This window comes from Glycine max, chromosome 20 (assembly GCF_000004515.6).
Source record: "Glycine max cultivar Williams 82 chromosome 20, Glycine_max_v4.0, whole genome shotgun sequence".
NCBI classification, from domain to species: Eukaryota; Viridiplantae; Streptophyta; class Magnoliopsida; order Fabales; family Fabaceae; genus Glycine; species Glycine max.
The window spans coordinates 37,861,902-37,878,462 of NC_038256.2; the positions used below are offsets into that span (position 1 = coordinate 37,861,902).

The 16,561-nt window shown below is 36.3% G+C and overlaps 3 protein-coding genes and 1 long non-coding RNA gene across 10 annotated transcripts; 1 reads left to right on the plus strand and 3 right to left on the minus strand.

The window, feature by feature from the left end:
* Nucleotides 1-6: 6 nt before the first annotated feature.
* CRK83 (cysteine-rich receptor-like protein kinase 25) lies at nt 7-6,074 on the minus strand. Its single transcript, XM_026127263.2, has 8 exons — nt 4,927-6,074; nt 4,725-4,859; nt 4,507-4,628; nt 4,216-4,426; nt 3,873-4,110; nt 3,531-3,678; nt 3,142-3,429; nt 7-1,199 (listed from the first exon to the last, which is right to left on the minus strand). The coding sequence occupies exons 1-8, from the start codon at nt 5,693-5,695 to the stop codon at nt 1,137-1,139; spliced, it is 1,974 nt and encodes a 657-aa protein (XP_025983048.1). The 5' UTR covers nt 5,696-6,074; the 3' UTR covers nt 7-1,136.
* Nucleotides 6,075-7,177: 1,103 nt separating this feature from the next.
* On the minus strand, nt 7,178-11,916 carry CRK84 (cysteine-rich receptor-like protein kinase). 5 transcript variants are annotated; one of them, XM_041013296.1, is made up of 8 exons: nt 10,992-11,916; nt 9,781-9,912; nt 9,551-9,681; nt 9,250-9,460; nt 8,783-9,020; nt 7,914-8,064; nt 7,746-7,803; nt 7,178-7,633 (listed from the first exon to the last, which is right to left on the minus strand). In XM_041013296.1, exons 1-8 carry the CDS (start codon nt 11,776-11,778, stop codon nt 7,563-7,565), a joined length of 1,779 nt encoding a protein of 592 aa, XP_040869230.1. In that variant the 5' UTR covers nt 11,779-11,916; the 3' UTR covers nt 7,178-7,562. The 5 variants fall into 5 exon arrangements, with proteins under 5 accessions (XP_040869230.1, XP_040869229.1, XP_025983322.1 ...); XM_041013295.1 differs by having other exon boundaries at nt 9,745-9,912; nt 10,992-11,782; XM_026127537.2 differs by having other exon boundaries at nt 7,178-7,803.
* Nucleotides 9,787-16,004, minus strand: LOC100305354 (serine/threonine kinase-like protein). Of its 3 annotated transcripts, none has more exons than XM_041013016.1 (8): nt 14,996-15,985; nt 14,649-14,780; nt 14,428-14,549; nt 14,126-14,336; nt 13,644-13,881; nt 13,354-13,504; nt 12,927-13,251; nt 9,787-9,912 (listed from the first exon to the last, which is right to left on the minus strand). In XM_041013016.1, exons 1-7 carry the CDS (start codon nt 15,780-15,782, stop codon nt 12,982-12,984), a joined length of 1,911 nt encoding a protein of 636 aa, XP_040868950.1. In that variant the 5' UTR covers nt 15,783-15,985; the 3' UTR covers nt 9,787-9,912; nt 12,927-12,981. The 3 variants fall into 3 exon arrangements, with proteins under 3 accessions (XP_040868950.1, XP_025983040.1, NP_001237891.1); XM_026127255.2 differs by lacking the exon at nt 9,787-9,912 and adding an exon at nt 11,818-11,924 and having other exon boundaries at nt 14,996-16,004; NM_001250962.1 differs by lacking the exons at nt 9,787-9,912; nt 14,649-14,780 and having other exon boundaries at nt 12,982-13,251; nt 14,996-15,782.
* On the plus strand, nt 11,941-12,961 carry LOC113000779 (uncharacterized). The gene is made up of 2 exons (XR_003266081.2): nt 11,941-12,120; nt 12,224-12,961. It is a non-coding gene; the product is annotated as an uncharacterized lncRNA (long non-coding RNA).
* Nucleotides 16,005-16,561: the final 557 nt, after the last annotated feature.

Consider the following 16,561-nt stretch of genomic DNA (forward strand, 5'->3'; position numbering starts at 1 on the left):
AAAGAGATAGGGCACATAGGGAGGAAGGAGTTGGATGAAAAGCTGGGTGTGAGAAGAAGGGAGTTGGGCAGATGGAGAAGGGAAGGGGAAACTACCTTAGGGTCAATTTTTGTCTTTTCACCCCAAATTCAAAAGTGGTAGTGTCAATAACAAAAGGGACAGTATCAATAGTATTTCCCCTTCCTAGGCCATAAACCTCCTGTTAGGCCCCATCCTTTACAACATACATTTGAATTGTGGGTTGGTCTTGATAATTTTGCAAATAAATGGATTGAGTTGAAGACTGGCCCAACAGACCTTTGGTTCAACAGGTTTTACGTAATTTCTACTTTCACTTCCCTTTTTGCAAATGAACTCTCCTTTAAAATTTGTTTACTTAAAATATCCTCTTGCAAGAAAATAGATTTTGAAATTTATTTAACTCCCCTCTTTCCGGAAAATACCCTCTTGCTCAACATTTACATAATTTGGATTGGTTACCACCGTAGGAGTTCCTTTGGAAACATAAGGATCCAAAATTCTATCCATGTCTTCAAGTTTCATAGAATGTGCATTCACATCGGCATTCCCCAAGATTTTGGTACCATGAGCCAAAACAAATCCAGCTTCTTCAACATTCTCCACAACTTGCAAGTCTAAGCCCTTGATGAAGTTATGCATATGCATAAGATTTTGAAGCCCTTGATGTATATTAAAATTCTCGGCAATCATCTTTACATTATTTAACTCAATAATTTTATATCCATATATATTCGCCATATTACTGATAATTGAAAATCATTTGACTTCGATCTCGACAAATATAAAAAGGACCTCATTGATCTCATGTTTAGTGCAAATCAAACTCCTCAATTCATTCAATAAGTTAAGAAGAAAGGAACCCCTTTTAAGCAGATTAATTGATACAACTATGAGGAAATGAATGGAAAGGAAAGAGGGACCTTGAAACGACGTGCTTCAAGAGTTGTCCTAGACCGTTGAAGTTGTAAAACTGAAGTGGGCGAATCTGAACTCTGAAGGGGTGGAACAGAGCATTAGGACATCATTCTGTCCTTGCTATGCTAAAGTGAGATTCATTAAAGTACTTTGGCTCAATTCACTCATAACATTTTCCTTTTGATGCTCTGCAAATGAAGTCATCTATGTTTGCTTTTGATGGGAGAGTAATCACATAGAATTGCCTTCCGGAAATTAGATTCCTGAAAGAGGGGAGTGCAAATAAATTCTAGAGTCTATTTCCAAGTAAGAGGGTATTTTTAGTAAATAAATTTAAAAAGGGAATGTCTTAGCAAGAAGAGGGAGTAAAAATAGCAATTGCCAGATTTTATTTTGTTTTTGGAATACACTCGCACGATTTTTCCTTCTGTCATATGAGCCTCCACTTGCTAAGACAATGTACCTCCAAGGCTCCAACCGACTCAGGCAGCAGCAATGCAGCATACACAAGATGGGAAGCATTTTCACCAATTGGAATTTCCCATTCGCCCATTCCAATTAATTTCTCACAAATCAATAATCAATTTGAACAAGCAAAAATTAACTACCTCAGCCATCCATCAACAGCACATTTAAACATAAATCAGTAAAACGGGGACTATTCTAAGTATTATACCCATAAAAGAATATCAATCAATCCCAATTTAATCAAATCACGAATTAAACATGGATTAAGTTACCACATGGATCCTAAACCTCCTCCACCACCTTGAGTTTTCTGGGAAAAAATGTTCTCCACTTAAGAATCCAACAGTCAAAATGCATTAAACACCCTCAGTTGTTTTAGATTGCACTAACCAAAGTGGGCTTAGCTCTTTGTAGGAAAAAAAACTGATAGGTACACTTAATAAACTGGGCTGAGTGATTTTCAGATTTGGCGCTGAAGGAAAGAAAGAAAAACTATATTCACACCTAACCCAATTATTTTTTTTACTAATCCAGGTCTCTTTTTTTTTTTTAAATTTTTATTTTTACAAATGATTGCACTCAGATTTGAACCTAACATCATGCATAATACCCTAAACCCACCACCACTATGTTAACCCTAATGATTCTTACTATTCCAATTCTAATCTAATATTAACTCAGTCACTTAACTTTATCTAACCATCACCTAGTCATTTTACTTAACTTGCAACTAATTAATCAAAGTGTAATGTTCCCAGCTGTAAAAGCGCAACATCTAAGATAAGTGTCTCATTCCAAGAAAAAGCGCATTACCTTAGTATTCCTTCAATCTTGATATAAGAAATGGATCCCTTGCAGTTAGGTTTCCAACTGCATCACATGCAATTATGATCCTACTCTTTTAAATCTTTTGTTTTATGTTTTTTTTAATAAAAAAACAAACTATTTTTTTTTTGGATTAATGGTTAATTACGAACTTACGATCACATCAGTTATAGATGACCATGATTCCTCTTAATATATCCATATATAATTTGTAAAGTTTTGATCGACTTCTGTCTTTGAATTAGGGCTGGTTTGGAAACTTTTATTTTTCTTTCAATTTTTAAAAATGATTATAAGAATATTACCTTAATTATAATTTGTTTTTATTGTAAAAATTGAATAGAAAACAATAATAAAATTTCCTTTTTTCTTTTCACCATTTCTTAATAAATATTTGAAAATAAAAAATAAGGTGTTCTTTTTAATCATCTTTAAAAAATTATAATAATGTATTATATTTTTTTTCAAACTAAATATCCCATTATTTTAAAGGATAAAAGGACCTTGACATATTTTTATCAACACTTATCCTCTGTAACAACCATCACTAGTTTTCATGAGTATTTTGATTTTAATGTCAAATGAAATAATATTGGCACAATTTTGTATTTAAATAATAACAAGTTATTTCGTTTTGGTAACAACTCTAATTAAGGGTTTGGTGGAACCCCATGATATTTATATTAACTTATTAGTTATGAAACTATTTTTAAATTGAAACTTAATTATACTTAAAAAATTTCATTCTTCTTTAAGAATGTATTATTTATAATATCTTATGTGTAATTCTCTTACATTAGTTTAAGAGCAACACAATATCATCTTAATGGAGATTTTAACTCAATGTATACAGGATATGTGATTTATTTATATACAAGACTAGAAATACTACCGGGGAATAAATATACTCACGGACATTTCATTGATAGATGGTGTTGAACCTGAACTCGATTCCCCTACTGCAATCTTTTGAACTATTCCACTTTGTCTTATCGGTTTTTTAGGAAGTGGCAACTCTGTTATAGAGCTATTGAGATATGAAATAACTTGTGTTATTTTAGGTCTGTCATCTGGCTTCTCTTGTACACATAATAAACCAATTTGGATGCATTTAACAACTTCACTGTGATCACAAAACTCCGCCTTAATACTTTGGTCAAATATGTTTAATGGTGCTTCATCCATCCATTGTTCCCAAGTCTGCAACAAATTTATAAATCAAATATGAATTGGATCATTTCCTCTTTATGCTCAATTAGAATCAATTAATGTAAAACAATATAAAAGAAATAAATACTCACATAACTCAAGAGGTCATCATGATCCGAAAAAACAGAACGAGTATTCCTTTTTGCACTAATTATCTCCAAAACTATAACTCCAAAACTAAAAACATCTGACTTTTCTGAAAATTGTCCATGCATTGCATATTCCGGCGACATATAACCGCTGTTTACAAAATATCAATGTTAGAAAATGCATACACATAGTGAACTAAATATATATTACAACATCCTATCATTTTAATAAGAGCGTGAAAGGTTACCTTCTATCTTTTATTTCTTAAACTGAATGTTAACTTCTATCTAACAAATGAAGAAATGGGGAAAATGTGGAAGGAAAGTGTCTCTGAAAATACTTACTATGTTCCAACGATTCTATTTGTTTTTCCTTGAAGTTGATCAATAGCAACAATCCTTGCCATTCCAAAATCTGAAATTTTTGGATTCATGTTGCTATCCAACAATACGTTACTAGGTTTTAAATCACGATGTATAACTTTTAATCGTGAATGTTCATGTAAATATGAAATTCCTTGTGCAATTCCTTCAATAATTTTGTAACGTTCCGACCAATTCAATTGCTTGCTTCGGTGGGAATCTATAAATAGAAAATTCCATTTAAAGTATGATAAAAATTCTTCTAGAAAGTGAATTTAAAGTTCAATAATAAATAAAAGATAAAAAAATAAAGTAAAAAAATTACCAAATAGAAAGTAGTCAAGACTTTTATTGGACACAAATTCATAAATAAGCATTTTCTCGTGTTCTTCCAAACAAAATCCTAATAATGTCACCAGATTTCTATGTTGAAGTTTGGCTATCAATAGAATTTCATTCTTGAATTCATTTGCACCTTGTCCCGAACTTTTTGAGAGTTTCTTAACAGCTATTTCTCGTCCATCAGGGAGAACACCCTAAAAACATAATCAACTTAGTTAGCTACAAGCCTACAATAAACAAATATACATATTTTTTTTTATTTACACTTGATCACCTTATAAACCACTCCAAATCCACCTTCACCTATTCTCTTTTCATAGGAAAACTTGTTTGTGGCAGCTTCAATTGTGACCAAACCAAATTGTAACGACTCTAAAGTGGCACTTTCTTCCCCAACTAGAAGCAACATCAAAGTAGAAAGGCTAAAATTATTAGTCCTTTAAGCCTTTTAAAGAAAGGAATGGATTTGGCTTTGTTGATCAGATTACTTACAATTTTCCCTTAGAAGAGTGTTGTATTTCTTCCTTGATCTTTTCAATATGAAATAGCAGACACATAACAAGAGAATTATCGATACAACAACAGGGACAACAATCAAGACTACTCGTGATACAGATTTCTTATTTCCTGCATAAGTAATTGTCGAAAAAAAATGAGACTTTAGTAATTAAAAAGGAAAGAAAGACTTGATTACCTGACGTGTCACTTGTATGGTAAAACCTGAACAATTCGTGTCTAGCATTGCAATACGAAAGCAGAGCCCTCGCGCCCTGTTTTCCTCCGCAACACGACGGAAGAGTAGAAACGGCGTTTCGCAAGCACTCTTCACACTGAGTAGTCGTTAAGTCCGGCTCGCACTCCGTCAGGGCATACACCGTGTTCTCCGGCGAGTGCCCTGCGAATTCTCTTTGGCCTGTGGCGAATTTCCTCGCCAACCGAGAATTCGCAGCCTCTTCGATCAAATCGTTCAACAAGCCGAACAGCGTGCGATTGAAACTGTCCAAGTCGGAGGCAGAGATGTTGTTGCCGTCCATTAAGTTTGCTCTTGGCACGACGCTGGTGGGGGCGAAGTAGCGGTTGGTGAAACGGAGCATGCACTCATCGTACCATATTATGGACTCTGTTTTGTTGGGGCAGCGTCGCGTTATCTCTGTGGCTGCGGTGGAGATGCAGTCGTGACACGTGGCGGTGGAGACGTCGCCGCGGCAGAGGAGTAGGCCGTTGGCGACGCTTGTGGTCCCCATGCCCATGGCGGTGAAATAGTAGCCGTCAGACAGTGAAACGTTGGAGACCATAGATGCGAGGAGGACTTTGAGATTGGTTTCGAATGTTAGGTTGGAATTGTACGATGTGTTGTTTGGGCAGTAATTAGCGTTGTAAATAGAAGCTGATGAGGATCCAATTCCAAACAGCCACAGGAACAGAAGAAAGGTAACATCAACATGGTTGTTCAAGAGGAACATCGCCGCGCGCACAAAAGCACAAACTTTGGATTAAGGTTATAAATTGTAAAATGATAAACTCAGAAGTCAGAAGTTGTCACACTCTTCCTACATGGTTTTTCCTGCGTGATCTTAATAAGTAAGTCAATGCCAAATTGGATGTGCATGTACATCAAGTCATCTAGAAGAAACTGTCCAAAGAACGAGTCCACTCATTCGGAAGGGTAGTTTGAAAAAGTAGGCAAGTACCTTCTGATAAACATGATTCATTCACAATTAAGAGTGTAAACGGAAGAAAAAGAGAGAGGATAGAATGAATAACATGAGAAGAGAGCGATGGATAAAATTGTTATGTGATATATATAATCAGAAGAAAGAGACAGACACGGAGATAGAGGTGTTAACTGGTTGTTGCGGCGGTAACTACAAATGAACTCTTTCAACATTTCATGTTCAACTTTTTTTGTCAATTTTATACTCCCTCACATGTTAAATTGAGTATATCTACATAATTAATCAAATGTTAAATTGAGAGATGTTTAGGGTATGACAGACTATAAGTTTAAATCTCTATTTGTTTCTGCATAAAAAATCACTATTTTTTTGTTAGGTATATAAATTTAAGTTTTTATAATCTATTTGACTTGACTTATCTATTAAAAAAAAAAAAAATTCCTTGACTTTGAATATTTTGTAGAAAAGAAAATTATGTAAGTATATTATAAAACGAAAATTATTTTCTTAATGAAATAAAAAGTGCAGAAAAGTAAAGATAAACTAATCTTTTATTTATAAATCACTCTTTCTATTACTTTTTCTTTCCAACTTGGTAAAATTGCATTTAAACACGAGTCTGACGATTTTTATTCTATTCAGTTTTTACAAACTCTAGTGTACCATACTATAGGAAAGATAAAATGCTCTTTTTAGTCCTTCAACTATTCATCCATCCATTTTCTGCCATTCCAAAAGCAAACCAGAAAGAACCCAAGGTTAATATCGCGTCTAAAGAATGGATTAGGATCACTTGCAGTTCAGAAAAAAAACTGCAAGATTCTGCAGTTGCATCCAACGGATGTATATAATGTTAAATGTATATTTTTTCAAGTTAGAAAAATTTTTATGGTTTAGATTTTGTTCAATAAATTATATAACTTCCTGCACAAAGTATTCAGACGCAGAAAGTTGGAGACAAGTAATTATCATACACATAACTTCCTCTAATTGTCCGAGTAACGTAACATCACCCATCGATACATTTATGCGTGCCTATTTCAGTATTTGTTTTGTTCTGTCATCTTTTGCTGTATTGCACTTACTACATTAATGAAGGTTGCAGGGCTCATCATTTTGGCACTACTTATTTTCCGTTCAAATAATCAAATTCCTTTTGTTTGAATGGAAAAAGAAAGTGCAGAAGATTAGCACATCCTAGTTTTTTGGATTTTTAGATCATGGCAAATTATATATAGCACTATAGCAGGTCTACATAAAATTCAAAAATTACTTGCAAGTGGCTACATGAAATGTTTATTATCTTCACAACGGAACAACACTACATTTCAAAAACAAAATTGGTCAAGATTGCAAATTATTATGGTCTCTCCTGGGGCATCGTGCTTTATCTACTCTACATGTTCATCCAGAATGAAGTAGGGACAGAATTCTTTTAGCCATTAATATTTAGAACATATATCCTTTAGGTATGTTTAAGAGTAACATCAAAGTTTGAAAAGATTTGGACATACACTGGATTGATTGAAGGAAACATGAAAAACAATCCTTTAGCGAGGGTATAAATCAGTAATGGATACTTCATTCACAGACCATGCAATTGAACAAGTGGTAGACTGATTGGAGGTAGACGAATCAGAGTCCATCCCTCGGTTTAACCTGTTAGGACCTCTCCCGCGCAGAAGAGATGCTGGTTGTCGTGGCATTGACATGGTAACTGAATAACTGTTCAGCATAAGTGCAATAGTGGCCATCGAAGGCCTGTCAGATGGATTTTCCTGAACACACAATAAACCAATATGGATGCATCTGTTGACTTCATTTCTAGAATAAGAACCTCTCAGTGTTGGATCCAGCAACTCCAAAGGTGTTTTCTCTGTCCAATTCTTCCAAGCCTGAGGTAGTATAATGTTAGTATTTAAACTTGGAATATCTCCTTCCTCACCCACTGAAATAGTTTGTAGCTAACCATTGTAGAAAGGAAATTACTCCTGTGTATACTCACATGGCTTAAAAGGTCATCAGCATGATTCGATTGATAAAACTCAGTGTTCTTCTTGCCACTCACAATCTCCAAAACTAAGACACCAAAGCTGAACACATCTGATTTCACAGAGAACTGTCCACGCATTGCATATTCTGGAGACATGTAACCACTGAAAAAAAAATGTAATCCATTAACATGGTTGTTGAGTCAGGATTCAAATCGTGAATCGGAAGGATCATTTTCTGAATCGTGAATCGGAAGGATCATTTTCTGAATCGTGAATCATAAGATTCATGATCAATAAAAAACATAGCATATGCAACAAACAAAAATCTATTAAAGCACATATTCATGATCAATAACTAAAAAAAACATAACTCTAGGAGCATGAGATGTTTTGTGAAGCCTTTATTTTAGCATAATGGAAATGAAGCAATTAGCTAAATAGAGTACATGCATTAAATGAGTGAGCAACTAAAAAAGTAGTGGAGTAATCAAATAGGATAAGTTTAAAAGATTCAATTTCTTTTAATTTAATAATTTAGGATTATATAACTTTTAATTTTTTCATGAAAATTGGTGAAAGAAAACTAAAAAAATAACGAATCCTTGAATCTTGTGAGATGTAAGATTCACATGATTCATTCTTGTGAATCGTAAAATACAAAGTCTTTTAAGATTCATCTTAAGATACGTATTGGTAGATAGCCAAATTGCATCAAATCGTAAGATACTAATAACTATGATCCAGTTATTTAAGAAAGAACAGTGACATTTTTGGAAACAAGAACATATATTTTGTCTGCAGAGAAATTTAACTGACAATATGTTATAACATAAGCTACTCATATATGTAAGAGGAGATAGCAGAAAAGCATCAAACTTACTAAGTCCCAACTATCCTTCCTGTATTTACTTGAGTCTGATCTGCCTGGAAAATTTTTGCCATGCCAAAATCTGAAATCTTCGGGTTCATATTTTCATCTAATAGAACATTACTAGCTTTGAGATCACGGTGTATAATTCTAAGCTGGGAATCTTCGTGTAAATACTGAATTCCTCGAGCAATGCCAACAATAATCTTGTAGCGTCTTGACCAATCTAACTCTCTTTGCTTTACAGGGTCTACAAAGTTTGCCAAAATGAAATACCCATATTAGCAATAGCTGAGTTACTACAATATCCAATAATACAAAGCTATTAACCCCCTCCAACATTGTTGTTCTTTAATAAGGCAAACAACATGTGAATACAATGAAGTGATTCTATTGATGAGGTGTCATATCAGTCTGTTCAGGGCAATCAATCACTACACTGAGATATCACATATAAGAAGAGTAGAAAAGGTACATACCAAATAAAAAGCGATCAAGGCTTTTGTTTGGTATGTATTCATAGATAAGGATCTTCTCTTGTCCCTCCAAGCAAAATCCCAATAGTCTCACTAAATTTCTATGTTGAAGCTTGGCCACAAGAGCAGCTTCATTCCTGAACTCTACAGCACCCTGCAAGGAGGTTACTGACAACCTCTTCACAGCTATCTCCTGTCCGTTAGGGAAGACACCCTAAAAACAAGCACAGGAATAGAACAATTTAACTACTTTAGCATAAAAAGAAATGTGTCACTCAGCATTTAGTATAAACATGTTCCATACCTTATAAACCACCCCAAATCCACCTTGGCCAATCTTGTTCTCATCTGAGAATCTGTCTGTGGCAGCTTCAACTGTAGCCAAGTCGAACTGCAAGGACTCCACATCGCCGACATCGGTAAGATCATCCGCAACTACACAGCAAAGAAAGACAGTAATTATCGGCAACCAATTTAAAGTCAAAGGAAGCAAATTACCCGGAACAATTGCTAGGACGGAGAAGGAGAGATTACTTGAATCCTGGACAAAAGTATTATACTTCTTGCTTGCCCTTTTACATAGGAAGTAGACGCCAACAATGAATAGAAGAATCACAAAAACAATTGGGACAACAATCGCCACAATTATAGAGATACTGCTTTTCCCTGCACATTTTCATCACTTTCTAAGAGACCCCAGCAAACAGGTAATCAGAAATTAGATGCAAAAAGTCGACACTACATAATAAGTGTGTGTTTGGATGAGTGTTGACAAAAATGATTTTGAATGAAATTGATTTTGATGTAGTGTGATTTATGTTTGGATGTTTTGATAATAGAATCAAGTTAGGAGTTAGGAGTAAAAAAAAAAAAAAACTTCGTACCCCATTACCCAGAAGCTCTTCGCTATGCGAAGGTATGGGGGAAGGATGTTGTACGCAGCCTTACCCTTGCATATGCAAAGAGGCTGTTTCCGGATTCGAACCCATGACCAACAAGTCACCAAGGCACAACTTTACCGCTGCACTAGGGCTCGCCCTCAGGAGTTAGGAGTAAAATCCAGTATAATTCTTCTGATCCAATGCAAAAGTTATCCACACTTGCTTCAACTCAGAATCAATTCTGGACCTAGAATCAATTTTATGTTTGGATGTTTTGATAATAGAATCAAGTTAGGAGTTAGGAGTAAAATCCAGTATAATTCTTCTGATCCAATGCAAAAGTTATCCACACTTGCTTCAACTCAGAATCAATTCTGGACCTAGAATCAATTTTATGTTTGGATGTTTTCATAATAGAATCAAGTTAGGAGTTAGGAGTAGAATCCAGTATAATTTATCTGATCCAATGCAAAAGTTATTCATAGTTGTTTCAACTCAGAATCAATTATGGACCTAGAATCAATGTTGAAATCTTATGCAACATGAAACCAAACATGTAAAAATTGATCTAAAATCAATTCAGGACACAAAATCAATTCTCTATGGTGAAACCAAATGCACACCAAGAAAATCATCTCAACGGTACATCTTTTTACCTGGACATACACAAAATCTGTGTCTTATTCTCCTATTAGAAATGTAGTTTTTATCTTAATAGCGTATTGACTTCCAGTACAAACTTTTATTATGCCTATTACCAAAGTAAAATTCCAATTCTTATGTGAAAATAACACGAAAAAGTAAAAAAAAAAAAACCTTGATAAACTGTGTCTAAATTTTGTTCATGTTATAATGGTTTGATACCTGAAGATGGAGAGGGAAGGTGAGACACGGAGGAAACATTGTAAAAGGGATACAGTTCATATCTGACACTACAGCCAGGAAGCAGGACCCGTGCACCTCGTTTGCCGTCACAGCAGTTCGGAAAGCCACCGATGGAGCTTGAGAAGCACGTGTTGCAGTCAGAAGTGGACAAATCGGGCGTGCACTGCGCCAGGGTGTAGAGCTTCATTGAGCTCGTGAAATTCGCTTCTTTTGTAGCAAACTTCTTACCCGAAGAAGAAGAGTTCAAGGCCTCCTGCTTTAAATCATTTAACGTGGACGCAAGAACATCGTTGAACCGCGCGTAGTCCGAGTCGGAGACGCTCTGTTCGTTCTTCATGCCGACACTTGGGACTATGTTGTCGAGGGTGGAACTGTTGGAGTAACGCAGCATACACTCGTCGTACCAGATTATGGACTGTGTCTGGTTGGTGCAGAAGTTTGTGATGTTTTTTGCTGCGGCGGTGACGCAGTCGAGACAGAGGGAGGGGGTGACGTCACCGCGGCAGAGGAAGAGTCCCTTGACCTCATCGGAGGTTCCAAGGGAGACGTTTGTGCGGTAGAAACCGTGGTGGAGGGTGGCGTTGGAGACGAGGGATGAGAGAAGGATGTTGAGGTTGGTTTCGAATGTTGTGTTGGGTCGGTAATGGGATCCTTCATCCGAGCAGGCATGTGCGCTGTATGTAGGAGCTGCTTGACTTGCAGATGTTAGCAAGTTGAAGAGAGATAGAAGCAGCAAGTGGGTTGAAGAGGATTTGGATATGCACATCTCTCCCTCGTCTAAAATACTAACAATTGTTTAGCAGTTTTGGTTCTGGCGCTTTATCTTCCATCATATCGTGTTTATTATTCTGGTCAGTGATGATGACTTTTACGAGGAAAACATGTTGTGCCCTGACAAGTCAATCAGGACTCCTATTTACATGAAAAAGTGAAAAGTCATGCATTAGATTTTTTAAATAAAATAACATTTGTTTGATGAAAATAAATGAATAATTTGATAGAAATCAAACGGTGGCTTTGTGTTACAGTTTTATGAAGAAAAAAAATTTAAAAATGAAAAGTTTGACGGCAATCACCTGATAGGTGTTACAAGAATTTGTAAAATGAAGTATTTTCCCTTATTACATTCTTATCTCTGATCTAAAATTGTATTTCTTTTGCATTTTCTTCTACGATCACTGTTATTAATGATGCTTTGTTTTATCTTGAAGAACGAAATTGTCCCTTATCCCTTCACAGCCACCACCCTTCACCGCCTTTACACCGTCCATGCCACCAGATCTCACCACCTCGCCACCAAATCTAACTTCCACCACCCAGATCTCACCGTGCTTAAGGACTGTCACATGCAGTTGTCCCCCCCCCCCCCACCCCGACATGACGCCCTGTAACGCCGTCACCAAGATGCACCTCAACATTAGCAATGTCACCAGTCTGCAAGTGCATGGTGTTGAGGACATTGACGACGAAGCCTAAGTCTGCAACGGAGGTTGGGAACAAGGGTATGTTGTTTCATTTTGAAGAACAATGTTTCATTCCCAATTTGTAGCCGCCATGTTAATTTTTAAATTGATTGAATTGGCTTGTAAATAATTTTAGAATTAGTCTGGCTGAATTAAATTAGTTATTGTTCTCTTAAAATTATGTGTTGTTTTCAACCTTTTGTTAGCAGCAATTTTTGTTTCCCACAAGGCTCCATGACTCCACGCAACCGAGCTTTTAGACAATGGCAATTTGGTCTGTGTATTTCTTTAAACACACACGTGCAAGGCACATGAGAATCTGTTACGATGTAGGAGTGCATATGTAATGAAATTGCAAAAATTGGGAGATATTTGTGTAGGGGTCCAATAATGAGGAGGACACGAATGTAATAAGTATAAAATACAGAAAAGATGAGTGTAATTTGCTTACCTTTTTTTTTTCTTGTTTATCTCCCTTTTACACAAGAGACGGATTTATCTTTATCTTAATTTATTTTAGCGTCAAGCCCTTGGTTTAGCCTGTTAGGATTTCTTGTGCGCAGAAAAGATGCTGGTTGTCGTGGCATTGACAAGGTTACTGAATAACTGTTTAGCATAAGTGCAATGGTAGCCATTGAAGGCCTATCAGATGGATTTTCCTGAACACACAATAAACCAATATGAATGCATCTGTTGACTTCATTTCTTGAATAAGAACCTCTCAGAGTTGGATCCAGAAACTCCAAAGGTGTTTTCTCTGTCCAATTCTTCCAAGCCTGTGGTAGTATAACATTAGTATTTAAATTTGGAATATATCATTCCTCACCCACTGAAAAGTGTGTAGATAAAGAAGAAGAAGAAGAAGGGAAATTACTCACATGGCTTAAGAGGTCATCAGCATGATTTGATTGATAAAAATCAGTGTTCTTCTTCCCACTCACAATCTCCAAAACTAAGACACCAAAGCTGAACACATCTGATTTCACAGAGAAGTGTCCATGCATTGCATATTCTGGAGACATGTAACCACTGAAAAACAGCAATATAATCCACTTATTTAAGAAAGAAGAACACACATTCTTTCTGCAGATGAACTTAACTGACTATATGTTATAACATAAGCTATTCATATATGCAAGAGTAGATGGCATAAAGGCATCAAACTTACAAAGTCCCAACAATCCTTCCTGTATTTACTTGAGTATGATCTTCTTGGATAATTTTTGCCATGCCAAAATCTGAAATCTTTGGGATCATATTTTCATCTAATAGAACATTGCTAGCTTTGAGATCACGGTGTATAATTCTAAGTTGGGAATCTTCATGTAAATAAAGAATTCCTCGTGCAATGCCAAGTATAATCTTGTAGCGTCTTGACCAATCTAACTCTCTCTGCTTTACATGATCTACAAAGTTGGCCAAAATGAAATACCCATATTAGCAATAGCATGTTACTAAAATTTTCGATTATACAAGCTATTAACCCCCACCAAAGTGACTGTTCTTTAACAAGGGAAACGGTTACACCATGCGAATACACAATGAAGTGATTCTGCTTGTGAGGTGTCAATATCAGTCTGTTCAGGGAAATCAATCACTACAGTACACTAATTGAGATGTCAGGTAATAGAAGAGTAGAAAGGCACATACCAAATAGAAAGTGATCAAGGCTTTTGTTTGGTATGTATTCATAGAGAAGGATCTTCTCCCAACCCTCCAAGCAAAATCCCAATAGTCTCACTAAATTTCTATGTTGAAGCTTGGCCACAAGAGCAGCTTCATTCCTGAACTCTACAGCACCCTGCAAGGAGGTTACTGACAACCTCTTCACAGCTATCTCCTGTCCGTTAGGGAAGACACCCTAAAAACAAGCACAGGAATAGAACAATTTAACTACTTTAGCATAAAAAGAAATATCTGTCACTCAGCATTTGCATAAACATGTTCCATACCTTATAAACCACTCCAAATCCACCTTGGCCAATCTTGTTCTCATCTGAGAACCCTTCTGTAGCAGCTTCAACCATAGCCAAGTCAAATTGCAAGGACTCCACATCTATAAGATCATCCACAACTACACAGAAAAAAAAGACAGTAATTGTCAGCAGCCAATTTAAAGTCAAAGGAAACAAATTACCCGGAACAATTGCTACCACGGAAAAGGAGAGATTACTTGAATCCTGGGCGAAAGTATTATACTTCTTGCTTGCCCTTTTACGTAGGAAGTAGACGCCAACAACGAATAGTATAATCGCAACGACAATAGGGACAACAATCGCCACAATTATAGAGATACTGATTTTCCCTGCACAGGTTCGTCACTTTCTAAGACACCCCAGAAACAAGGTAATCGAAATTAAACAAAACTTGGATTTGATTTTGGCATAGTTTTCCAATCAGAATTCCATCCGGGTAAGTAACATTTATCTTGAATGAAAAATCTTTATTACGCAAAATACCGGAATGAAACTTCAATTCTGATAAGAAAACATTACCAAAATCACCTAAGCAAAATGGTACCTGAAGATGGAGGGGGAGGGGGAGGGGTAAGCTCTGACTGAATGGATACGGCGGAAACATTGTAAAAAGGGTACAATTCATATCTAAGATTACAACCCGGAAGCAGGGACTGTGCTCCTTGTTTTCCATCACCAAGGGTACTGATGGCCATTGAAAGGCATATGTCACAGTCAAAAGTGGACATATCGGGCGTGCACTGCGCCAGGGTGTAGAGCTTCACTGAGCTCGTGAAATTCACTTCTTTGGTAGCAAATTTCTTTCCCGAATTAGAGTCCATGACCTCATGCTTTATATCGTTCACCGTGGATGCGAGAATATTGTTGAACCGGGTAAGGTCCGAGTCGGGGACGCTCTCTACATTTATCAAGTTAACACTTGGGAACGTGTTGTCGAGGTTGGAATTGTTGGAGTAACGCAGCGTGCACTGGTCGTACCAGATTATGGACTCTGTCTGGTTGGTGCAGTAGATTGTGATGTTACTTGCTGCGGCGGTGACGCAGTGGTGGCAGAGGGAGGGGGTGACGTCACCGCGGCAGAAGAAGAGCCCCTTGACCTCGGAGACGGTGGTGCGGAAGAAGCCGTCGTGGAGGGTGGCGTTGGAGACGAGAGACGAGAGGAGAATGTTCAAGTTGGTTTGGAATGTTGTGTTGGGTTGGTAATAGGATCCACTTGTGCAGACATGTGCGCTGTATATAGGAGTTTCTTCACTTGCAATTGCAAAGGTAAGCAGCAAGGTGAAGAGAGATAGAAGTAGCAAGTGGGTTGAAGAGGGTTTGAAGATGCGCATCTCTCCCTCGTCTAAAATACTAACAATTGTTTCTTTCTTCTATCTTCTTCAGAAACAGGTTTTGTTGTTCTGGCGCTTAATCTTTCATGTGTGGTGTTTATTGGATTCTGGTCGGGTGGGTGGGTGTTGAAGAGTTTTATGAGAGAAATGAAAAATGAAATGCTATCTATGCCTTGAGTTGACCGATCCAAGTTAAGGAGTATGGCTGTTTTAACACGTAACACTTTTGGCACTGACATGAAACCTCGTATTTGTACTTCTGTTAAACAAAAAGTTGAATGGAAAATTGTAAAAATGAAATAAAATGAATGATTTGAAATCAAAGTGTTACATTACAGTTTTATAAATAATAAATGGTAGTTGTATAATCAACTGATGTCGCTGTGAATTCATAAAAAAGTATTTTCCCAAATGTTCTTCAGAGGAGGCAAGTGACCAGTGTGATCCTGTATAAGAATTTGCTCAAACACACGTAGTTACGAACAGTTGGTTGGAACCCGGAAAATTACCTTGTCCAGCCTCCGTCCCCCACGTGAGAATGGATAAATTTATTTGAAGTTGCAAGAGTTTCTAATCGATTAAAATTTATTAAAAAACACTTTTTTATTAATTAAAATTTATTAAAAATTATAAAGTTACAAAAGTCTAACCAAATTAAAAATAAAAGTTTTTTATTTTTAATACAATTAATCAATAATAGAGAATGTATTCAAGAAAATATGATGTTAATATTTTGATCTCAACTAAATAAAAATATGTCATAACATTAAAGTTTAATG